Raw genomic sequence first — 17,262 nt, forward strand, 5'->3', positions numbered from 1 at the left:
TTTTAAAGCGGCACTGTCATGCCGAACTTACCTTTCCTCAATCTCTTCCTCTTCTCCCCCTCTCTCGGGATCTGTTATTCTTTTCTTCCTGTCTTCTTTAGTTTTCTTTAAAATCATAAGACAAAGTAGGGACTCTGTCTTATGGAGGATTCCTCCGCTTGACCAGCTCTGACCAGCGGAGGAGCAAAGTGTGCTTTATTTCCGCTGGTCAGACCAATTTTCCCATGATCCCTAGCTTTCCTCCCAGTTCCCACAATGCTTCCTGTCAGTATTGCCGAACGTCCTGTCACTTAGACAGAACGCCGGCAAAACTGCCGAATTGCATCCTAACAGAATGAGCACTGTTTCTCCATTGGTGTTAGGATGCAATGCGGTACTTTGTTCGGATCGGAATTTCATTCAAATGAATGAAACTCCGATCCTATTCATTGCTGTGGCTGCATCTTGCAGCCGCTTAGTAGATAACTCCCTAATTCCCACGGTATCAGGGAGCTATCTACTAAAAGGCTGAAAGACCTAAATTGGTCTTTCAGCCAAATTTACTAACACTAAGTAAAAATGACTTGGTATTAGTAAATAATATGCCCCTACTCGCTATACCGCGAGTAGGGGCATGTCTAGTAAGCAGTGAGCAGCCTGTGGCTGGGGTGGGAAAGTTCTTTGGAATTTTCCCACGCTTGTAAAATGACACAGAGCACTGTGATTGGATGGATTTCAAGCCATCTAATCACAGTGCTCTGTGTCATTTTACAAGCGTGGGAAAATTCCAAAGAACTTTCCCACGCTTGTAAAATGACACAGAGCACTGTGATTGGATGGATTTCAAGCCATCCAATCACAGTGCTCTGTGTCATTTTACAAGCGTGGGAAAATTCCAAAGAACTTTCCCACGCTTGTAAAATGACACAGAGCACTGTGATTGGATGGCTTGAAATCCATCCAATCACAGTGCTCTGTGTCATTTTACAAGCGTGGATAAATTCCAAAGAACTTTCCCACGCTTGTAAAATGACACAGAGCACTGTGATTGGATGGCTTGAAATCCATCCAATCACAGTGCTCTGTGTCATTTTACAAGCGTGGGAAAATTCCAAAGAACTTTCCCACGCTTGTAAAATGACAAAGAGCACTCTGATTGGCTTAAACCCACCAATCAGAGTGTTCTTAGGCTAATTGCAGGGCGGGGCAAGGCTTTACAAGCCTTGCCCCGCCCTGCGGAGCTCAGTCTGCGCGGAGCCCTCCATGGGTGAAGATGGATTATTTTTTTGTGCGCTCGGGTTTTTTCTTTTTCGTCAGGTTTTTTTTTTGCGCTCGGGTTTTTTATTTTATTTTTAGTTCGACGGCTATGATGGTTTTTTATTTGGCCTTTTTTGGGGCTGAAAAATGAAGATTTTAGAAAAAAGAAGACGTCGAATGGTAAGTTTAATTTTACTTTACAGGTTAGCAATTTTATTCCCCCCTCACTATTTTTTAGGGTGAGGGGGTAGGTAGGGGCATTTTTTATTTGGGTGGGGGGTGGGTGACTAGGGGCTTGGGCACCCCTAGTCACCTTGATGGGGGGGGGGAAATTTACTTAGTGCCCCCACCCGCCCCCCAGGGGTGGGGCGGGGGGAGGACAGTAGGTCCCCACCATTGACGTTATGGCCCCCACCCGCCGCCCAGGGGTGGGGGCGGACAGTAGATCCCCCCCCCTTACTACTATTATGGCCCCCACCTGCCGCCCAGGGGTGGGGGCCGGGGGGAGGACAGTAGGTCCCCCCCCTTTTACCATTAGGGCCCCCACCCGCCGCCCAGGGGTGGAAGCCGGGGGGGAGGACAGTAGGTCCCCCCCCTATTACTATTATGGCCCCCACCCGCCGCCCTGGGGTGGGGGCCGGGGGGTTGGAGGACAGTAGGTCCCCCCCCCTTATTACTATTATGGCCCCCACCCGCCGCCCAGGGGTGGGGGCCAGCGGGGGGAGGACAGTAGGTCCCCCCTATTACTATTATGGCCCCCACCCGCCGCCCAGGGGTGGGGGCTGGGGGGTGGAGGACAGTAGGTTTCCCCCCCCCCCCCCCCCTTATTACTTATATGGCCCCCACCCGCCGCCCAGGGGTGGGGGCCTGAGGGGAGGACAGTAGGTCCCCCCTCATTCCCATTATGGCCCCCACCCGCCGTCCAGGGGTGGGGGCCGGCGGGGGAGGACAGTAGGTCCCCCGTCCCCCCCTTATTACCCTTTTTTTTTTTTACAGTGAGCAGCCACAGGCTGCTCACTGTTTAGTGGACATGCCCCTACTCGCGATATAGCGAGTAGGGGCATTGGGGAGATTTTAATCTCCCTTGTGCTATTATGGGGGTCATATTGACCCCCATAGAGTGAGGAGGGGACCTGGGGGGGCTTATGAAGTGGTGGGGAGCACTGCTCCCTGCCGCTTCTGTCTTTACATATTGCAAGGAGGGAGCTGCACGCCGGTAGCTCCCTCCTTGTAATAAACCGAACAAACAAACGAACACTGATACACAGTGTTAGTTTGTTCGTCTGATTTTTTCTATTCATTCATTCGTCTGTCTGATGAATGAATGAATAGGTGAAATTCCAGTTCGCATGTCCAGATGTTTCACTGGGCATGTGCGGGAATCTCAGGGCTATCTAGTGTGGGTAGATGACGTGTCCCACAGGGACTTCACCTACCCACACAAAGATGGCGGCGCCCTGAATATAGATCGGGGCAGAAAATAAAGAATAAAAAATAGGTAATGTGGGGGGCATAGGGGCATTTGGGGGTGGCTAGGGGGTCGATTGGATGTAGTTGAGGCGGGAGGGGGGTTAAAAAAAAAACGGAATTCGGCATGACAGTGCCGCTTTAAGTTTAAAACGTGGAATTCTTTAATCAAATCTTCTTAATTTCTGGCGTAGTGTATGAGTCCCATAAAGCTGGTGTCAGTAGTGTTTAATATAGTATATTAACAAATGCAGTAAATGATTTGTGTAATATGTTAAGTTAGTTTGGTGAGTAGAACATTGTTTTTCAATTGTAAAATATTTATTTATGACCCCGTTGCTTACCTTATACAAAATGATCCAATCTAAAATTTCAATACTTTTTTTCCATTGTATACATGTATTGTTGAAAATGGAAATGTCGTTTATTAAACCCTCCTTTACTGCAATAAAAATAGAGAATTAATTATTATAACTCATATTTAACAAGATTTAATGCAATACTGGGGAACTTTCAATAATAGATTTGTATCTATCTTGTATGCACAACATGGTGTTACAATAAGACAGCATATGGATGCTAAAAGATTGTGGTGGATCGATGCCTTTCATCTCCTTTCAATGGTCTTTCTTTAAAGATGATTTGAAGTAGAGTTCCAGGCACCATAACTACTACAGCTTGTTGTACTGGGTATGGCGTAAGACGTCTGTGGATGAAACTCTCCTGGCTTTTGTCAAAGCTTTGGAGCATTTGACCAAAATAGGGGAGTCAACGTCCCTCTTCTGTGACTTCACGAAGGGAGAAGTGAACTTGTAGGTACAAGGAAAGTCCTGTAGCCCATGGATCAGCGCAGCTAAGAGGAATAGGCCTTGACAGAGCCAGGAGGTAGGCATAGCAACCACAGGAAGTTAGTGACAGCTAGCATGCTGGGTAGGACGGAGCCATAAGGGGAGTATTTATACCAGCCATTATTTGAAGTGGCCATTTTAACTGAACCTAAGCTTACCTGTCAGTTGTCCCTCCCACCCCTGTATTTGGTTAGGTTAGTTTATTTCCCGTTTTTTTCACAGCGGCGGGGAATGGCCTGGTTAAATCGGAGGGTAGATGGAGGAGAAAGTGGGCATCCTGAGGTTCAGTGTGGATTGGGCAGTGTTGCACGTGGTTGGTAGGTTCGAGCCCGTGGTGGCTCCGAACCTGGGGGTGTGGTGGTGTCTTGGTACACCCTTACAATGGATATGGTGGGTAGCGGTGTCTTGGTACACCCCTACAATCGATATGGTGGGTAGCGGTGTCTCGGTACACCCCTACAATGTAACCAGGTGGAAATGTGGTCATATTGGGCGGCCAGTTTCTGTATTAACATGTTATTTAGATTGTTATCTATTGTTATTATTGTGGGGTCATTGCTAGGCGTATGTTATGTAAATGGGGGGATGTTCACTTTAAAAAGATTTGTTGGCAATGACCCCATTTGTTATTCCTTAATTATTTTATTAATAATTTAATAAAGCTGTGGACTAATTATTTCCAACAGTATAACCTGTGTGTGTTTTAATGGGGGTTTGGGTAAGGTTAGCGCATATGCCGGAAAATCCGACTGTGCGCCTGTCATGGTTTTGGTAAAATCTCTCAAACGATTTCAATCAATTGAACTGCAGTGGTTATTAGACTTGTGCAAAGATTGTTTCGGATGGTTGGTTCGTGTCAATTGCCTTTTAATACACACCTGGACACATTGATTCTCTTGGATTTACTTGTGGTGTGTTTTTTTTTAAAGATTAACAGACTTTTGCACAAGTTTAGGGGTTAAGAGTACTCCTTAACAGAATCATGATGCAGGGAAATCAGTAAAAATAGCCAAAAACGTGTTCTTTTGCACTGTATGTTTCATTCTGTCTGCAAAAAATATAGTTAAAAATTAAAAGGGTGCAATCATTCTCGAGTGACTGTTATGGTTGCAGGAAAAAAGTTTTCCCTTACAGAAACTCCGATTCCTGTATTGCTTGAATTCTTACAGGACAAGTTTTGTGCATTTTATGGGTACAATGCAGAAATTTATCTGCAAAATGCTACATGAAAAAAAGTCAATATGTTCCTGCCTCTTTAAGACATTCTATACATTATTATTACATAGGTACTAAAGGAAGAAAAAGGGGCAAATACTATTTATTTATAATAAATAACTACACATGCTTTTAGCATCCCACAATAACATCAAAAGTACCTTTTATAAATTGGACTTTTGAACTCTGTATATAAATAATGCTTTTAAAGGGACACTTAGACTCTAAAGCAACTTTGGTGTATAGATCATGACCCTACACTCTCGCGGCACAATTGTCTGCCGTTTAGGAGTTAAATCACTGTGTTTATGCAGTCCTAGTCACACAAACTTGCATGTGACCTACACAGCCTTCATTAGAGATCTAATGTTTAAAATTCCTTAATTGCGCTGTGTTTTTAATTTAGATTATTATTATTTTTTTTATCTCCTGCTCTGTTAAAAGCCACCTAGGCCCTGCAGGTGCCTCTTTTGTGTAATTAAAGTTCAATTAACAAAGCAGAAGACAAAAACCTCTTAAGTGAGTAAGATCTGGAACCATTTTTTTTTTTCATGCAGGCTATATGAGTCACAGCCAGGGGAAGTGTGGCTAGGGCTGCATAAACGGTAACAAAAGTGATTAAACTCCTAAATGGCAGTGAATTGAGCAGTGAGACTGTAGTGGCATGCTCTATACACCCAAACTGCTTCCTTAAGCTAAAGTTGTATTGCAGCATATAGTGTTCTTTTAATTTATGAGAGTATTAGCAAAGTAACTGTTGATAACGTTTATTAATATCACCATAACATCCCTACCTCCCTTTGTTTAGTCATACTTTAGAAGACAGGAAGAAATAAAACTCTACATTCAGTACCTGTGCAGGTCATGTTCAGTTCTTCCCAAACAGCCTCTGCTGTGCAGAGAGACACATTATTTTCACCGTTCTGCAGAAAACCAGGCTTACACATATAATAAACAGAGCTTCCCAGTGTGGTCTGGTTGTTCCAAATCATATTGGCATGTTCAATTACTGAAGGCATTCCACAGTCAACCTCTCCAATACAAAGAATAACACAATTAGTCATCTACAGAACAGTGCGAACAACAAAACATTATTACAGTATTCCTGTTTATGGCTATGGTCTATTTTGTCATAATAATCTAGTCATTACACACCATAATCTACCTCTCTAGGGACCTGATAGTAATAAATAAGCTGGACATTTCATCTTCATAATGTTTGAGAATTAGAATAATATTGAGGATCACTTTTTGATGGTAATATGTCACTATTCAGAGATAGAACATTTTTGTTAATGAATATGTATATAAATAGATATTGGGTTTTTTTTTTTATAGAAGAAGATTAAAATAATGTACAGAATAATGAACTCAAAGACCAGAAAACAATATTCAAATTATAAAAATACATTTTATCTTTCTAGCAAAAAGTGATCCTTTATTAATCCATATGTGTAACATTTCAGTCCACATATATAATGGGTTTATAAACAGTCTTGTGTGTATACTGAGATGTTGGCTATTTGTTACAATATGTGATATAAAGCAGTGAATCAGATTTTTTACAAATCCTGTTGTTGGCTGGATATTGGAATTAGGGATTGACCGATTATCGGTTTTGCCGATATTATCGGCAGATATTCAGATTTTTTGTAAGTATCAGTATTGGCCGATAATCACCGGTAATACTGATAATGAGGTGGGCCGGCGCGTCCATAAGGCGGCACAAGTGGTTGCCTTAGGGCGCACCAGACCGGGGGGGGGCTAGATTGGAGTGACTGGCAGGAGGTGGGCGCACAGCGCTCCCTCCTGCCAGGCACTCTGTCTAGCGTGGCCGAGCGGAGCAGTGCGTACCGCGGTACAGGAATTTATGTTTCCTGTACCTGGCTGGACTGAAAGGAAGTGCTCACTGAGACTGAATCTCCTGTACCGCAGGAGACAAGACAGGGGGAAGTTACACTTTGGGAGAGGGGAGAGAGGGAGGAAAAAACACTATGGGACAGGGGAAGGAGGAAAAAAACAATGGGACAGGGGAGGGGAGAATTCTATGGTTTAGGGGGGTAAAGAACACTATTGCGGAGGGGGGGAAAGAACACTATTGGGGAGAAGAGAGACCACTATGGGACAGGGGAGGGGGGAAAAGAACACTAGGGGGAGAGAGGAACATTAAGGGAGGACACTAAGGTACAGGGAAGGGAAAAGGAACACTGGGGTGGGGGGGCACTAAAAGATAAGGGAGAGGAACATTAAGCGAAATGGGGGGAGGGTTTCTACCGCAGATATTTACAGACAAACACACTGTATCCACACTACCCACACTGCATCTACTACACAAACACACACACACACTGCATTTACTAATCAAATACTATCACTGCATGAAAACATAAAAAAAAAATCTGACTGGCATGTTTATTTTGTGCATTTACCACTTAATAAAAAAAATATCTGCAAAAAAAATGTTTTTCTCAAAAATGTAAATGTACAGAATATCGCTATACTATATCACTATACTTTATCTTTATACTGCTAGAGGATGTGAAGCCTCTACTTGTCTAGAGTTCCCTAATGTTGAGGTTATGAAGAGCAATTTTGAAGCAAAAATCAAGCAATCATGGAAACCAAAAACAATGCCATTGCTGATTGTTCTACATTGTTTATAATGCCCTGATATACTTTCTATTAGATCCAGGCTCTGAAAATGCATTGGCAAAATAAGTGACAAAAATTATGCACAAAAGATTTACCTCTGCAAACAAGGTCACCTCCCACCCAGTGTCCATCTTCACCACAAAATACAGTACCGTTTCCACTCTCAACCGTATAACCGTGCTGGCACCAAAACAGGAGTATGCTTCCGTAGACAGTGCTGCTTTGTAATCCTGTAGAAGCATGTAGAATGGAAGGTGGGGATCCACAGTCCACAACTGCAAAAGTCATAATATATGAAGTAAGTTACAGAGCAAAACATCATATATGTACAATGAGAAATAATTATTTCCACATGCCTTTCACATTAAATATGCCATATCATAAAATAGAATAAACTAAGTCCATGCCCAAGGTTTGAAATGCTTATCCTTATACTTTACATATACAATACACTTAAAATACATTTGCAATACACTTTAACCTTATACTTTATACTTATCCTTATACTTTATATACGGATGCATTTCGAAATAGTTTAGCACAGGGATATCCAAAGGTATATTGATTGGCTGTTTTAGAAACCTAAGACTGGCAAAGCACCATGGGAGCTGTAGTTCTGCAAAGGCTGGAGGTCCACCTTTTGGCTATCCTTAATCTAGACTGACTACATTTCTCATATAATTCTAATTTGAAGACATATTAATAGCTGTTATGGGGCTGTTTAAATAAAAATATAAAAGGGAACGCTGGCAAACTTTGGTGGGCAGGGAGGGGGATATAAGTACAAATGAATAGAGAGATTTACAGAGATATTTATATGTAAGAGACAAGAAATTATCAGGGTTATTCACTAAAGTGAGATATGAAACTGAATGTTGAATTTAACCCCTTAAGGACACATGACATGTGTGACATGTCATGATTCCCTTTTATTCCAGAAGTTTGGTCCTTAAGGGGTTAAAGGGACACTATGGTCACCAGAACAACTACAGCTTATTGAATTTGTTCTGGTGAGTAGAATCATTACCTTCAGGCTTTTTGCTGTAAACACTGTCTTTTCAGAGAAAATGCAGTGTTTACATTACAGCCTAGTGATAACTTCCCTGGCCACTCCTTAGATGGCTGTTAGAGATCCTTCCTGGGTCATTGCTGCCTAAAATGCATCCAAACATTCCGTGTCTCCTCCCTCTGCATGCAGACACTGAACTTTCCTCATTGAGATTCATTGATTCAATTCATCTCTATGAGGAGATGCTGATTGGCCAGGGCTGTGTTTGAATTGTGCTGACTCTGCCACTGATCTGCCTCCTTGTCAGTCTCAGCCAATCCTATGGGAAAGCATTGTGATTGGATCAGGCCACCACTTCTGATGATGTCAGCAGACAGCTTGTTTTTCTGAAGCAAACAACATGCAGAGTTACAGCTTCAGGCTTGAATACAAGTAAGATTTTACTATTTTTAGGGAGGCATGAGGGGGACAGGGTGTCTAGATAGTTTTAACCCTATAGGGTCAGGAATACATGTTTGTGTTCCTGACCCTATAGTGCTCCTTTAAGATCAAAGTAGCCAAACTGTAAACATTAAGTCAGTTACCTTTCAGTTTGGTGACTCAGGCCTTAAATTTGAATTTTTCTTTGAATTCACTTCAGATTCTTGCTTTAGTAAGTAGCCTTGTTGGATGTCACTGCAACTGATGTCATTGCCACCTATAACAACCACTGTGTTATGAATGTCATCTCACCCTGCAGTCAATGGTAAACACTCCTGCTGGACTATACAAGCAGACATCCCAAAATACATCTCATTATTTTCTTTTCAGAATAATGGTGCGTGGCTGCAGGTCACAACACACTTGTCAGCCCTCCCATACTAGTGGACTAGGAAGGAATTGCCCCTCTCCCCCACCATGTTAGCCCTCCCACAAACATACATCAGATTTTTTTCCAAAGGCTCCTAAATAAATAGTTTAGTTACACGGATACGATTCATAATGTGAAGAGTTATGCTACGTTGGAAGAACTTTTGAACAGTTGACACTTTTTTGACCCAAATATTTTTATTACGAACATTAAACAATTGACTATAATAATAGTTATAATTTGTAGAAGAATAAAGATATTACCAAGTTACAAATGAATGCATGTATCATTAGAATGGACAGACAAAAAAAGATAGACAAACTGTTTCCCTTATTACTAATCATATCCAGTGCAAGTATTTTTCATTCCTTTCAACACAAGGCCTAATGATTTTCATTGTGCAAGTTAAATAATTAAGGCGGCTCTCCCCTAAATAAGTTCATTAACATGTGTTTAGTAAATTAGTAAATAAGGACAAAGGCAACATCTGCTGTCCTGGAGATTTGTCATGATGATTTCTTATGAGATAGAAATTGAAGCCTTGCGCTAGAATAATTGAGTGGACTGTGTTGAGTTGTGCCAAATTCCAAATAATGAATAGTTCAAAGACTAAAACATAGTTATATCAGCAGTTCCCTGTTTATAAATAAGATTGGTAAAATATAATGAATGTATGCCTTTACATTAAATATATACGGTATATTATTTCCCGTGAAACATTGACAATATTGTATAAACAGTTTTCCCAGTATTTAAGGTATTAACTAAACGGTGGAAGGAAGTAGATTTGTAAGGAAATACTACAGTAGTTAGTTGGTGTGCCAGAAGAAAATGTAAAATAACGGAAATGCTAACTCAAATTCCTCGAGAATCAGGAAGGAAATTATGTTATGAATAATGAGTTGCATACAAATCACAATACAGGTTAATATCCATCAGAATGCATGGGAGCAAATGGATCATTTTACTGAACCCCTTAATGGCGAGGCAGGCCTCTCTAAATTTCAATAGCTGTCTAAACATCATAACCAGAACATGCTACTGTATTGGTTATCATGCTTTCAGCCTTTTAGTTCCTTAGTTTTGGGTCAAACTGATCTTGAGTGTTTTGATCAAAACCAGGGGCAATCAAGACACCTGACATCCAGCCCACTGTTAACTAAATGCTAATTTGAAGTTCCCCTCAACAATGGTAATATCAATTTCAACCACCTCATCCATGACCCAAGCATGTATGGACGTAGCGGGGAATGTGATGCAAATAAAAATAATGTAGCCTACCCAAATAACCCCCAATAATGACAGACACCGAATTTGGATGGAACAGGCCACAGCATTTATTAAACATAAGACTGTAGGACTCATTCAACATTTATTAAACTTTATCATTTAATTATAACCAAAAATAAATACATAAGTAATCCATAACTTTACATATAATTATTAATACCTAGTGCCCTACAGACTTTGCTTACATAATCATCCTTGCCAATGAACGAGACCACGTGCCTATGCACCAACTTGCCCACAGGGTTATCGCCTCCCCCCTCGTCCAAACCAAAATTCCCTTTTGCTTTCAATGCTTACCACCAGCCGGCTTTTAGCTCGGTGAGCATGTCCAAGTCGGTAACTTAAAAGTTTACCCTACAGAGCAGGGGAGGTTGAGACCCGACCATGTCCATATCCTGCCACTCCATGTTATAGCCCCCAAAAACCTGGCAAGGACACGTCCCCCGCTAGCTGTGACATAGACAATAACAAATAGTAAAGAGGGTGGGAGGGAAGTTGTTTGCTGGCCCGTCTCCCAAGAGGCACTGAGGTAAGATGATCCCTACACCACTCCCAAACACTTAACCACTCCCATATACACATACAGCCAGTCACAGTCCTCTATCCCCACACTCATACATGTGCCCTTGTCCGCTTAGCTGCGCTATCTCCCCAGGGCCTCAACTAAGACATATAAAATAGAAAAGGAATTGAGGACCTGCTGTACCCCCAACAGAGCTACTTCAAATTCAAATCAGGGTACCAGATGTTCCTCAGTTACACAATGTGATGATCTGTAAAATTCAACTTCATGTGAGTCTGCCATCAAAAATATATCAACACAGCATAAAAGCGCCTTTATAATGTGTTAACCTTTATTTAACAGGATCAGCGTTTTTTGATGGCATATTAGCATTTATATTACCTGTCACTTAGAACACATTTACCATCAAGTATTTGCCCTACTATGCCAGATTGATTGCATGCTTAATTGCTGTGGTTTTAAATTTTATTATAGTAGCAATTTTATGTCCTCAGACAATTCTAATGAAGCAAGAAAAAAGGTGGAACATAATAATCCATAAAACATTTGATTTGTGTTAGCATAAATCATTATTCCACTACATTTTGTTAATACTATGTGTAAAAAAAAAGCTGTTGTATTAAAAAATGCAGGTAGAAAGAAATTCATGGTGAAGTACAAAAGAATACTTTGAGAACAATTGAGCATCAAGATGTACATACGCTAATGCATTTGGACAGGGGCAAAAAGTACCATCCATGGCAAAGTATGTCACAGTGTGCATACTCGGTAGGCACACACTAAAGAGTAAACAAAGTAAAACATGGTAAACAACTTAATGTAAAATACAGAAATATACAATAAATGTGTTTGTAGCAGGAGAGTAATATGCCATAGGTTATTACACGGTGCAATCAGTGGACTTTGGTGGGGTATTTAGTATCTCCTAATCCGCACGTCATGCAATTTATCCGGGGGTCCCAAATGTGTATGCACACATTATATTTCCTCCCAAGCAACCATCTAATCTCCTCCATGAGTCTAACATTCTCAACAGCATTATACTATTCCTTGATCCTAAGGGGTGCCGCTACAAGCTTGCTTCCGTTTGATAGAAATATGTGATTTAGCAGCTGAGATGTAAATATAAGAGTTTTTATCTGTAGTACATGTTATTGTATAGAGGAGTAATAAATGGAATGGCCTTTTTTCCCCCAAGATCCTCCTCTATGACCTTATGTATTCTCACCCAGAATTGTATTTAATTGGGGCAAATCCATAATAATTGTAAATTAGAACCTATTGCTGAATCACATCACCAACAGGGAGCTGAGTAAGTTGGGAACATCTTATGTAACACAAAACGTGTACCATCTAGCCAGTAGTTTATACACTGATTAAAATTATAAACGCAACACTTTTGATTTTGCCCCAATTTATCATGAGCTTAGAAAGATCTAAGACTTTTTCTATGTACACAAAAGGCCTATTTCCCTCAAATATTGTTCACAAATCTGTCTAAATCTGTGTTAGTGAGCACTTCTCCTTTGCCGAGATAATCCATCCACCTCACAGGTGTGGCATATCAAGATGCTGATTAGACAGCATGATTATTGCACAGGTGTGCCTTAGGCTGGCCACAATAAAAGACAATTCTAAAATGTGCAATTTTATCACACAGCACAATGCCACCGATGTCGCAAGTTTTGAGGGAGCCTGCAATTGGCATGCTGACTGCAGGAATGTCCACCAGAGCTGTTGCCCGTGAATTGAATGTTAATTTCTCTACCATAAGCCATCTTCAAAGGTGTTTCAGAGAATTTGGCAGTACATTCAATCGGCCTCACAACCGCAGACCACGTGTAACCAGCCCAGGACCTCCACATCCAGCATCTTCACCTCCAAGATCATCTGAGACTGCAGTTCGTCGTCGTAACCAACTTGAATAGGCAAATGCTCACATGCGATGGCGTCTGGCACTTTGGAGAGGTGTTCTCTTCACGGATGAATCCCGGTTTTCACTGTAGTCGGCAGATGGCAGACAGCTTATAGACGTAGTGTGGGTGTGTGGTTTGCTGATGTCAACATTGTGGATCGAGTGGCCATGGAGGTGGTGGGGTTATGGTATGGGCAAGCGTATGTTATGGACAATGAACACAGATACATTTTATTGATGGCATTTTGAATGCACAGAGATACCGTGACAAGATCCTGAGGCCTATTGTTGTGCCATTCATCCACGCCCATCACCTCATGTAGCAGCATGATAATGCACGGCCCCATGTTGCAAGGATCTGTACACAATTCCTGGAAGCTGAAAATATCCCAGTTCTTGCATGGCCAGCATACTCATTAGACATGTCACCCATTGAGCATGTTTGGAATGCTCTGAATTGGCGTATATGACAGCATGTTCCAGGTCCTGCCAATATTCAGCAACTTCGCACAGCCATTGAAGAGGAGTGGACCAACATTCCACAGGCCACAATCAACAATCCGATCAACTCTATGTGAAGGAGATGTGTTGCACTGTGTGAGGCAAATGGTGGTCACACCAGATACGGACTGGTATTCAGATCCCCTGGACAGTAAAACTGCCCATTTTAGAGTGGCCTTTTATTGTGGCCAGCCTAAGGCACACTTGTGCAATAATCATGCTGTCTAATCAGTATCTTGATATGCCGCACCTGTGAGGTGGATGGATTATAACGGCAAAGTAGAAGTGCTCACTAACACAGATTTAGACAGATTTATGAACAATATTTGAGAAAAATAGGCTTTTTGTGTACATAGAAAAAGTCTTAGATCTTTGAGTTCAGCTCATAAAAAATGGGGGCAAAAACAAAAGTGTTGCGTTTATAATTTTGTTCAGTGTAGTTCAGTTCTGGCAATGGGACATATGGAGAGGTTCGGTGAATAAGCTGAAATACTTTGTACCATTGCCATTCAGTTAAAGGGATACTCCAACCAAAAAAAATCAGTCTTTAATAAAACATTATTTTTGATTTTTTTTAAATAATGAATAAAAGAACAAAAACTTATTCCTTCGCATTCCAGTGCGAAGGACTTGTTCTCTCCCTGGGTGGGGAGAGATGTCAGGAAGAATAAGAGGAGGGCTTGAGTGGAAGGCTGTGCCGCCATCGTGAAATGCTCCACATACAGACTCTAGGCACCATGGCCACTTTAAATCACTAAAGTGGTCATGATGGTTGGAGTAACCTTAAATTTTTAATTTATGTAAATATCCCTAGTCCACAACCCAAAAAATAAGGCTATGGTATGATGAGATGCTTTTTAGTATCAGCTTCTAGATATATGTGTAGAACAATTGATTGATGGTTATATGGTTAGTGTACAGAATCTGAAATTCCATTAATTGTATCTTACTTTAAGTATAGTTGAGGGTACTTTGAGGAAAGTAAAGAGAAGGAGAAAATAAAGGTAGCGCCAAAAATTAATACAGAGGTATATACCAAAAAGGTAAAAACTAATAACAATAATAAATATAAATATAAAAAGTCCCCAGTAGAAAAATCCAACAGAAAATAGAATTGTAAAATTGTAATTAAATACCACTAGTATTGGAACAGCCGGGTCTTGATTGAGGTGGATGACTATTAATGGGTTTCTGGGTCACATGAGGCTTGGGGTCCAAGTGTACATTTGTAGAGAGAACAGAAGAAAGGATCCAATGGTACAATATATCCCAAATTTAAACAACAGTACAAATAATGAATAGGTGATACTCACATTTCCCAGAGCTGCGACCTGCTCTGGTATAAACAGCATTAAATGGTATTATCCCCACTTCTAGGATATATTGTAAAAAAGTTTATCTAAAAAGTATTAAATCATTTGAAAATTATACAAATATAAAACTATAGGCTTTAATTTGGATTGTTCATTTCATGTCTAGTATCTTTGGCAAAGTTCTGCAGCTTTCTGGCATTATACTGAATCTCAAATGTTACCTATCCTCTAGAGATCAGAGACGATTCTTGCAGGAAGTGACTATTGGTCACGAAATGTAAAAGTGTACCCTGTGATGCCCTTATGTGCATTCATTTCCTCTGGACAGCACTGTGAATTGAATGGTAGTCATACATTACATCCCCCAGAAGGCTTTCTTCTATATTTGGAACCTATAAAGGATTTTTCACGGGGGTCAGTGCCTGTCCTCACATGGTATGATGTGGTCTAAGATTCAATGTCCATTTCCTTCCATTGTGAGTCTCTTCCCAACCACTATGGATAATGTGTTTTTTTACACTAAAGTAGATTTTTGTGAAAAATGCCTCACAACTTTTTTTTTCCTCTGAATAAATGTACTAACCATATTACTTTATAACATCCACTCCATTAAGTGGCACATTCCTCCATTGCTAAGCTTTCTAGATGGAGAGATGTCATAAAGTTTTGCAATGAAGACAAACTCTTGTTTCTTTCATTTACTTTTTTACCTCATGGGCTACAAGCACTCTCTCATTTTCTTTTAACACACATCTTTGTTTCTGTTTAATCAATAATTTGCCCATATCATAATTTAGTTTTCAGTCTCCTGTCTAAAACATTTATGAGACTATAAGGCTCTTGAAGGCTGATTAATAAAATTACCACTAAATGAATGTCTTTCAATATTTACCAGTTAAACATAATTAATCCATTGTTTTGTTTTTTTTAAATACAGATTTTTATTATGTATTTTTTGTTTTTGTTCAAGTAAAATAGAATATATAAGGAGAAGGCCTTGCACCGCTACACATTAAGTATACAATTCTTGTTACACTTTACTTGATATACACTTACAGATTGAGAACGCTAGTATACATATTAAAGGGTCCCCTCACTGTATAGAAACCGTATTTGATAGGGTCGGTGTAAATGCTTTCCAGCATATGTAAGCATTACCATGTATTTCGGGCACTCTTGTTGGCATGCCTTCTTCCCCTAGCTAGTATCAAATGGGAGGGTATCAGCTAGTGGCAGCAACACATCAGCGTCCCGAGGGGTTAATTTAGACACAGTCAGGAAGTAAAACACAGTTGTAGATCTGCAGTAGCCTGCGTGTGTGCACTAGTGCCTTTCCCACCTCGTTGAAGTGCGCGTCCTGTAGTTAGTCTCCCACCTAAGCCTCATTCTTCATGAGCAATTCTTCTGTGTGGAGAGGTATCCCCTCCCCCCCCTCCTTTTTGTTTTGTCCCCCTTTTTATATGTGGCTATCTACAGATATGTGTTCTGCTGATCTGCTGGTATGTAATCGAGTTACCTTCCTTAATGCAATATATAATGAATAAAACATCAGACCTACTGTCATCCTTAAATATCATGATACACACATACATTTGAGATTTGAAATACATCCACTTGGGATCCCTACATAACCAAAACGTCAGTGTGGTGGCAACTCTCAAAAATGTTATGATGATGAATCCACTATATACACACACCTAATGTGGTTGCAAAAAAAGTCAGGTAAAGCGCAAGTTCACAATGATTTTCTAGGAATCAGAACTGAAAGTGGATTTTGGGTTGTATATATATACATACATACACTGTGTTTTACCTGTGTTGGGTATACCTCTACACATGTAGTATTTGTATCTCACCTTTGCACACCAACGAGGCTCCAGCCCATCGACCTTCAGCTGTGCAGAAAGATGTGTTTTGACCACTGTCTGCAGTGAAACCATGAGCACATCTATAAGTCACCATACTTCCAAATGTGCTGTTATATGGACTATCCATGATTAAACTGGGGAGAACTGGTGGGGATCCACAGTCAACAACTTCAAAGATATAAAGATAAATTCAATTAGACATTGTGGGAAAAACAGTCATTTTGAAATCTCTAGTAAATATTTAAATTTATTTACCACATTTCTATTTTTTTCAATGTTTAACTCCTTAAATAAACACTACAGTGTCAGGATTGTATGTTTGTGCTCTTGTCACCATAATGTTCCTTTAACCCCTTAAGGACACGTGACATGTGTGACATGTCATGATTCCCTTTTATTCCAGACGTTTGGTTAAGGAGTTAAAGTGGATATTTAGGTGACCGGCCATCCTCAGATCACAGTAAAGAAGATAATTTTGATGATCTCAGCCAATCCAATACTTTGCCATAGGAAAGCATTAAGAAGCTATTGCCCATGTGCGACAAAATGTTGTACTGCACCAATCAACACCAGCA

The 17,262-nt window shown here is 40.6% G+C and overlaps 1 protein-coding gene across 1 annotated transcript in view; it reads right to left on the reverse strand.

Moving 5' to 3' along the window:
- SUSD1 (sushi domain containing 1) overlaps positions 1-17,262 on the reverse strand; it is a 141,768-nt gene that overhangs the window by 63,335 nt on the left and 61,171 nt on the right. The window contains exons 8-11 of the mRNA XM_063457260.1: positions 16,676-16,855; positions 7,514-7,693; positions 5,620-5,799; positions 3,048-3,145 (exon numbers count right to left, since the gene is read on the reverse strand). Of these exons, the coding sequence (XP_063313330.1) occupies positions 3,048-3,145; positions 5,620-5,799; positions 7,514-7,693; positions 16,676-16,855 (638 nt within the window). The remainder of the gene's footprint in view (positions 1-3,047; positions 3,146-5,619; positions 5,800-7,513; positions 7,694-16,675; positions 16,856-17,262) is intronic.

The sequence above is a fragment of the Pelobates fuscus genome, chromosome 5, assembly GCF_036172605.1.
Source record: "Pelobates fuscus isolate aPelFus1 chromosome 5, aPelFus1.pri, whole genome shotgun sequence".
In the NCBI taxonomy this organism is placed as follows: Eukaryota; Metazoa; Chordata; class Amphibia; order Anura; family Pelobatidae; genus Pelobates; species Pelobates fuscus.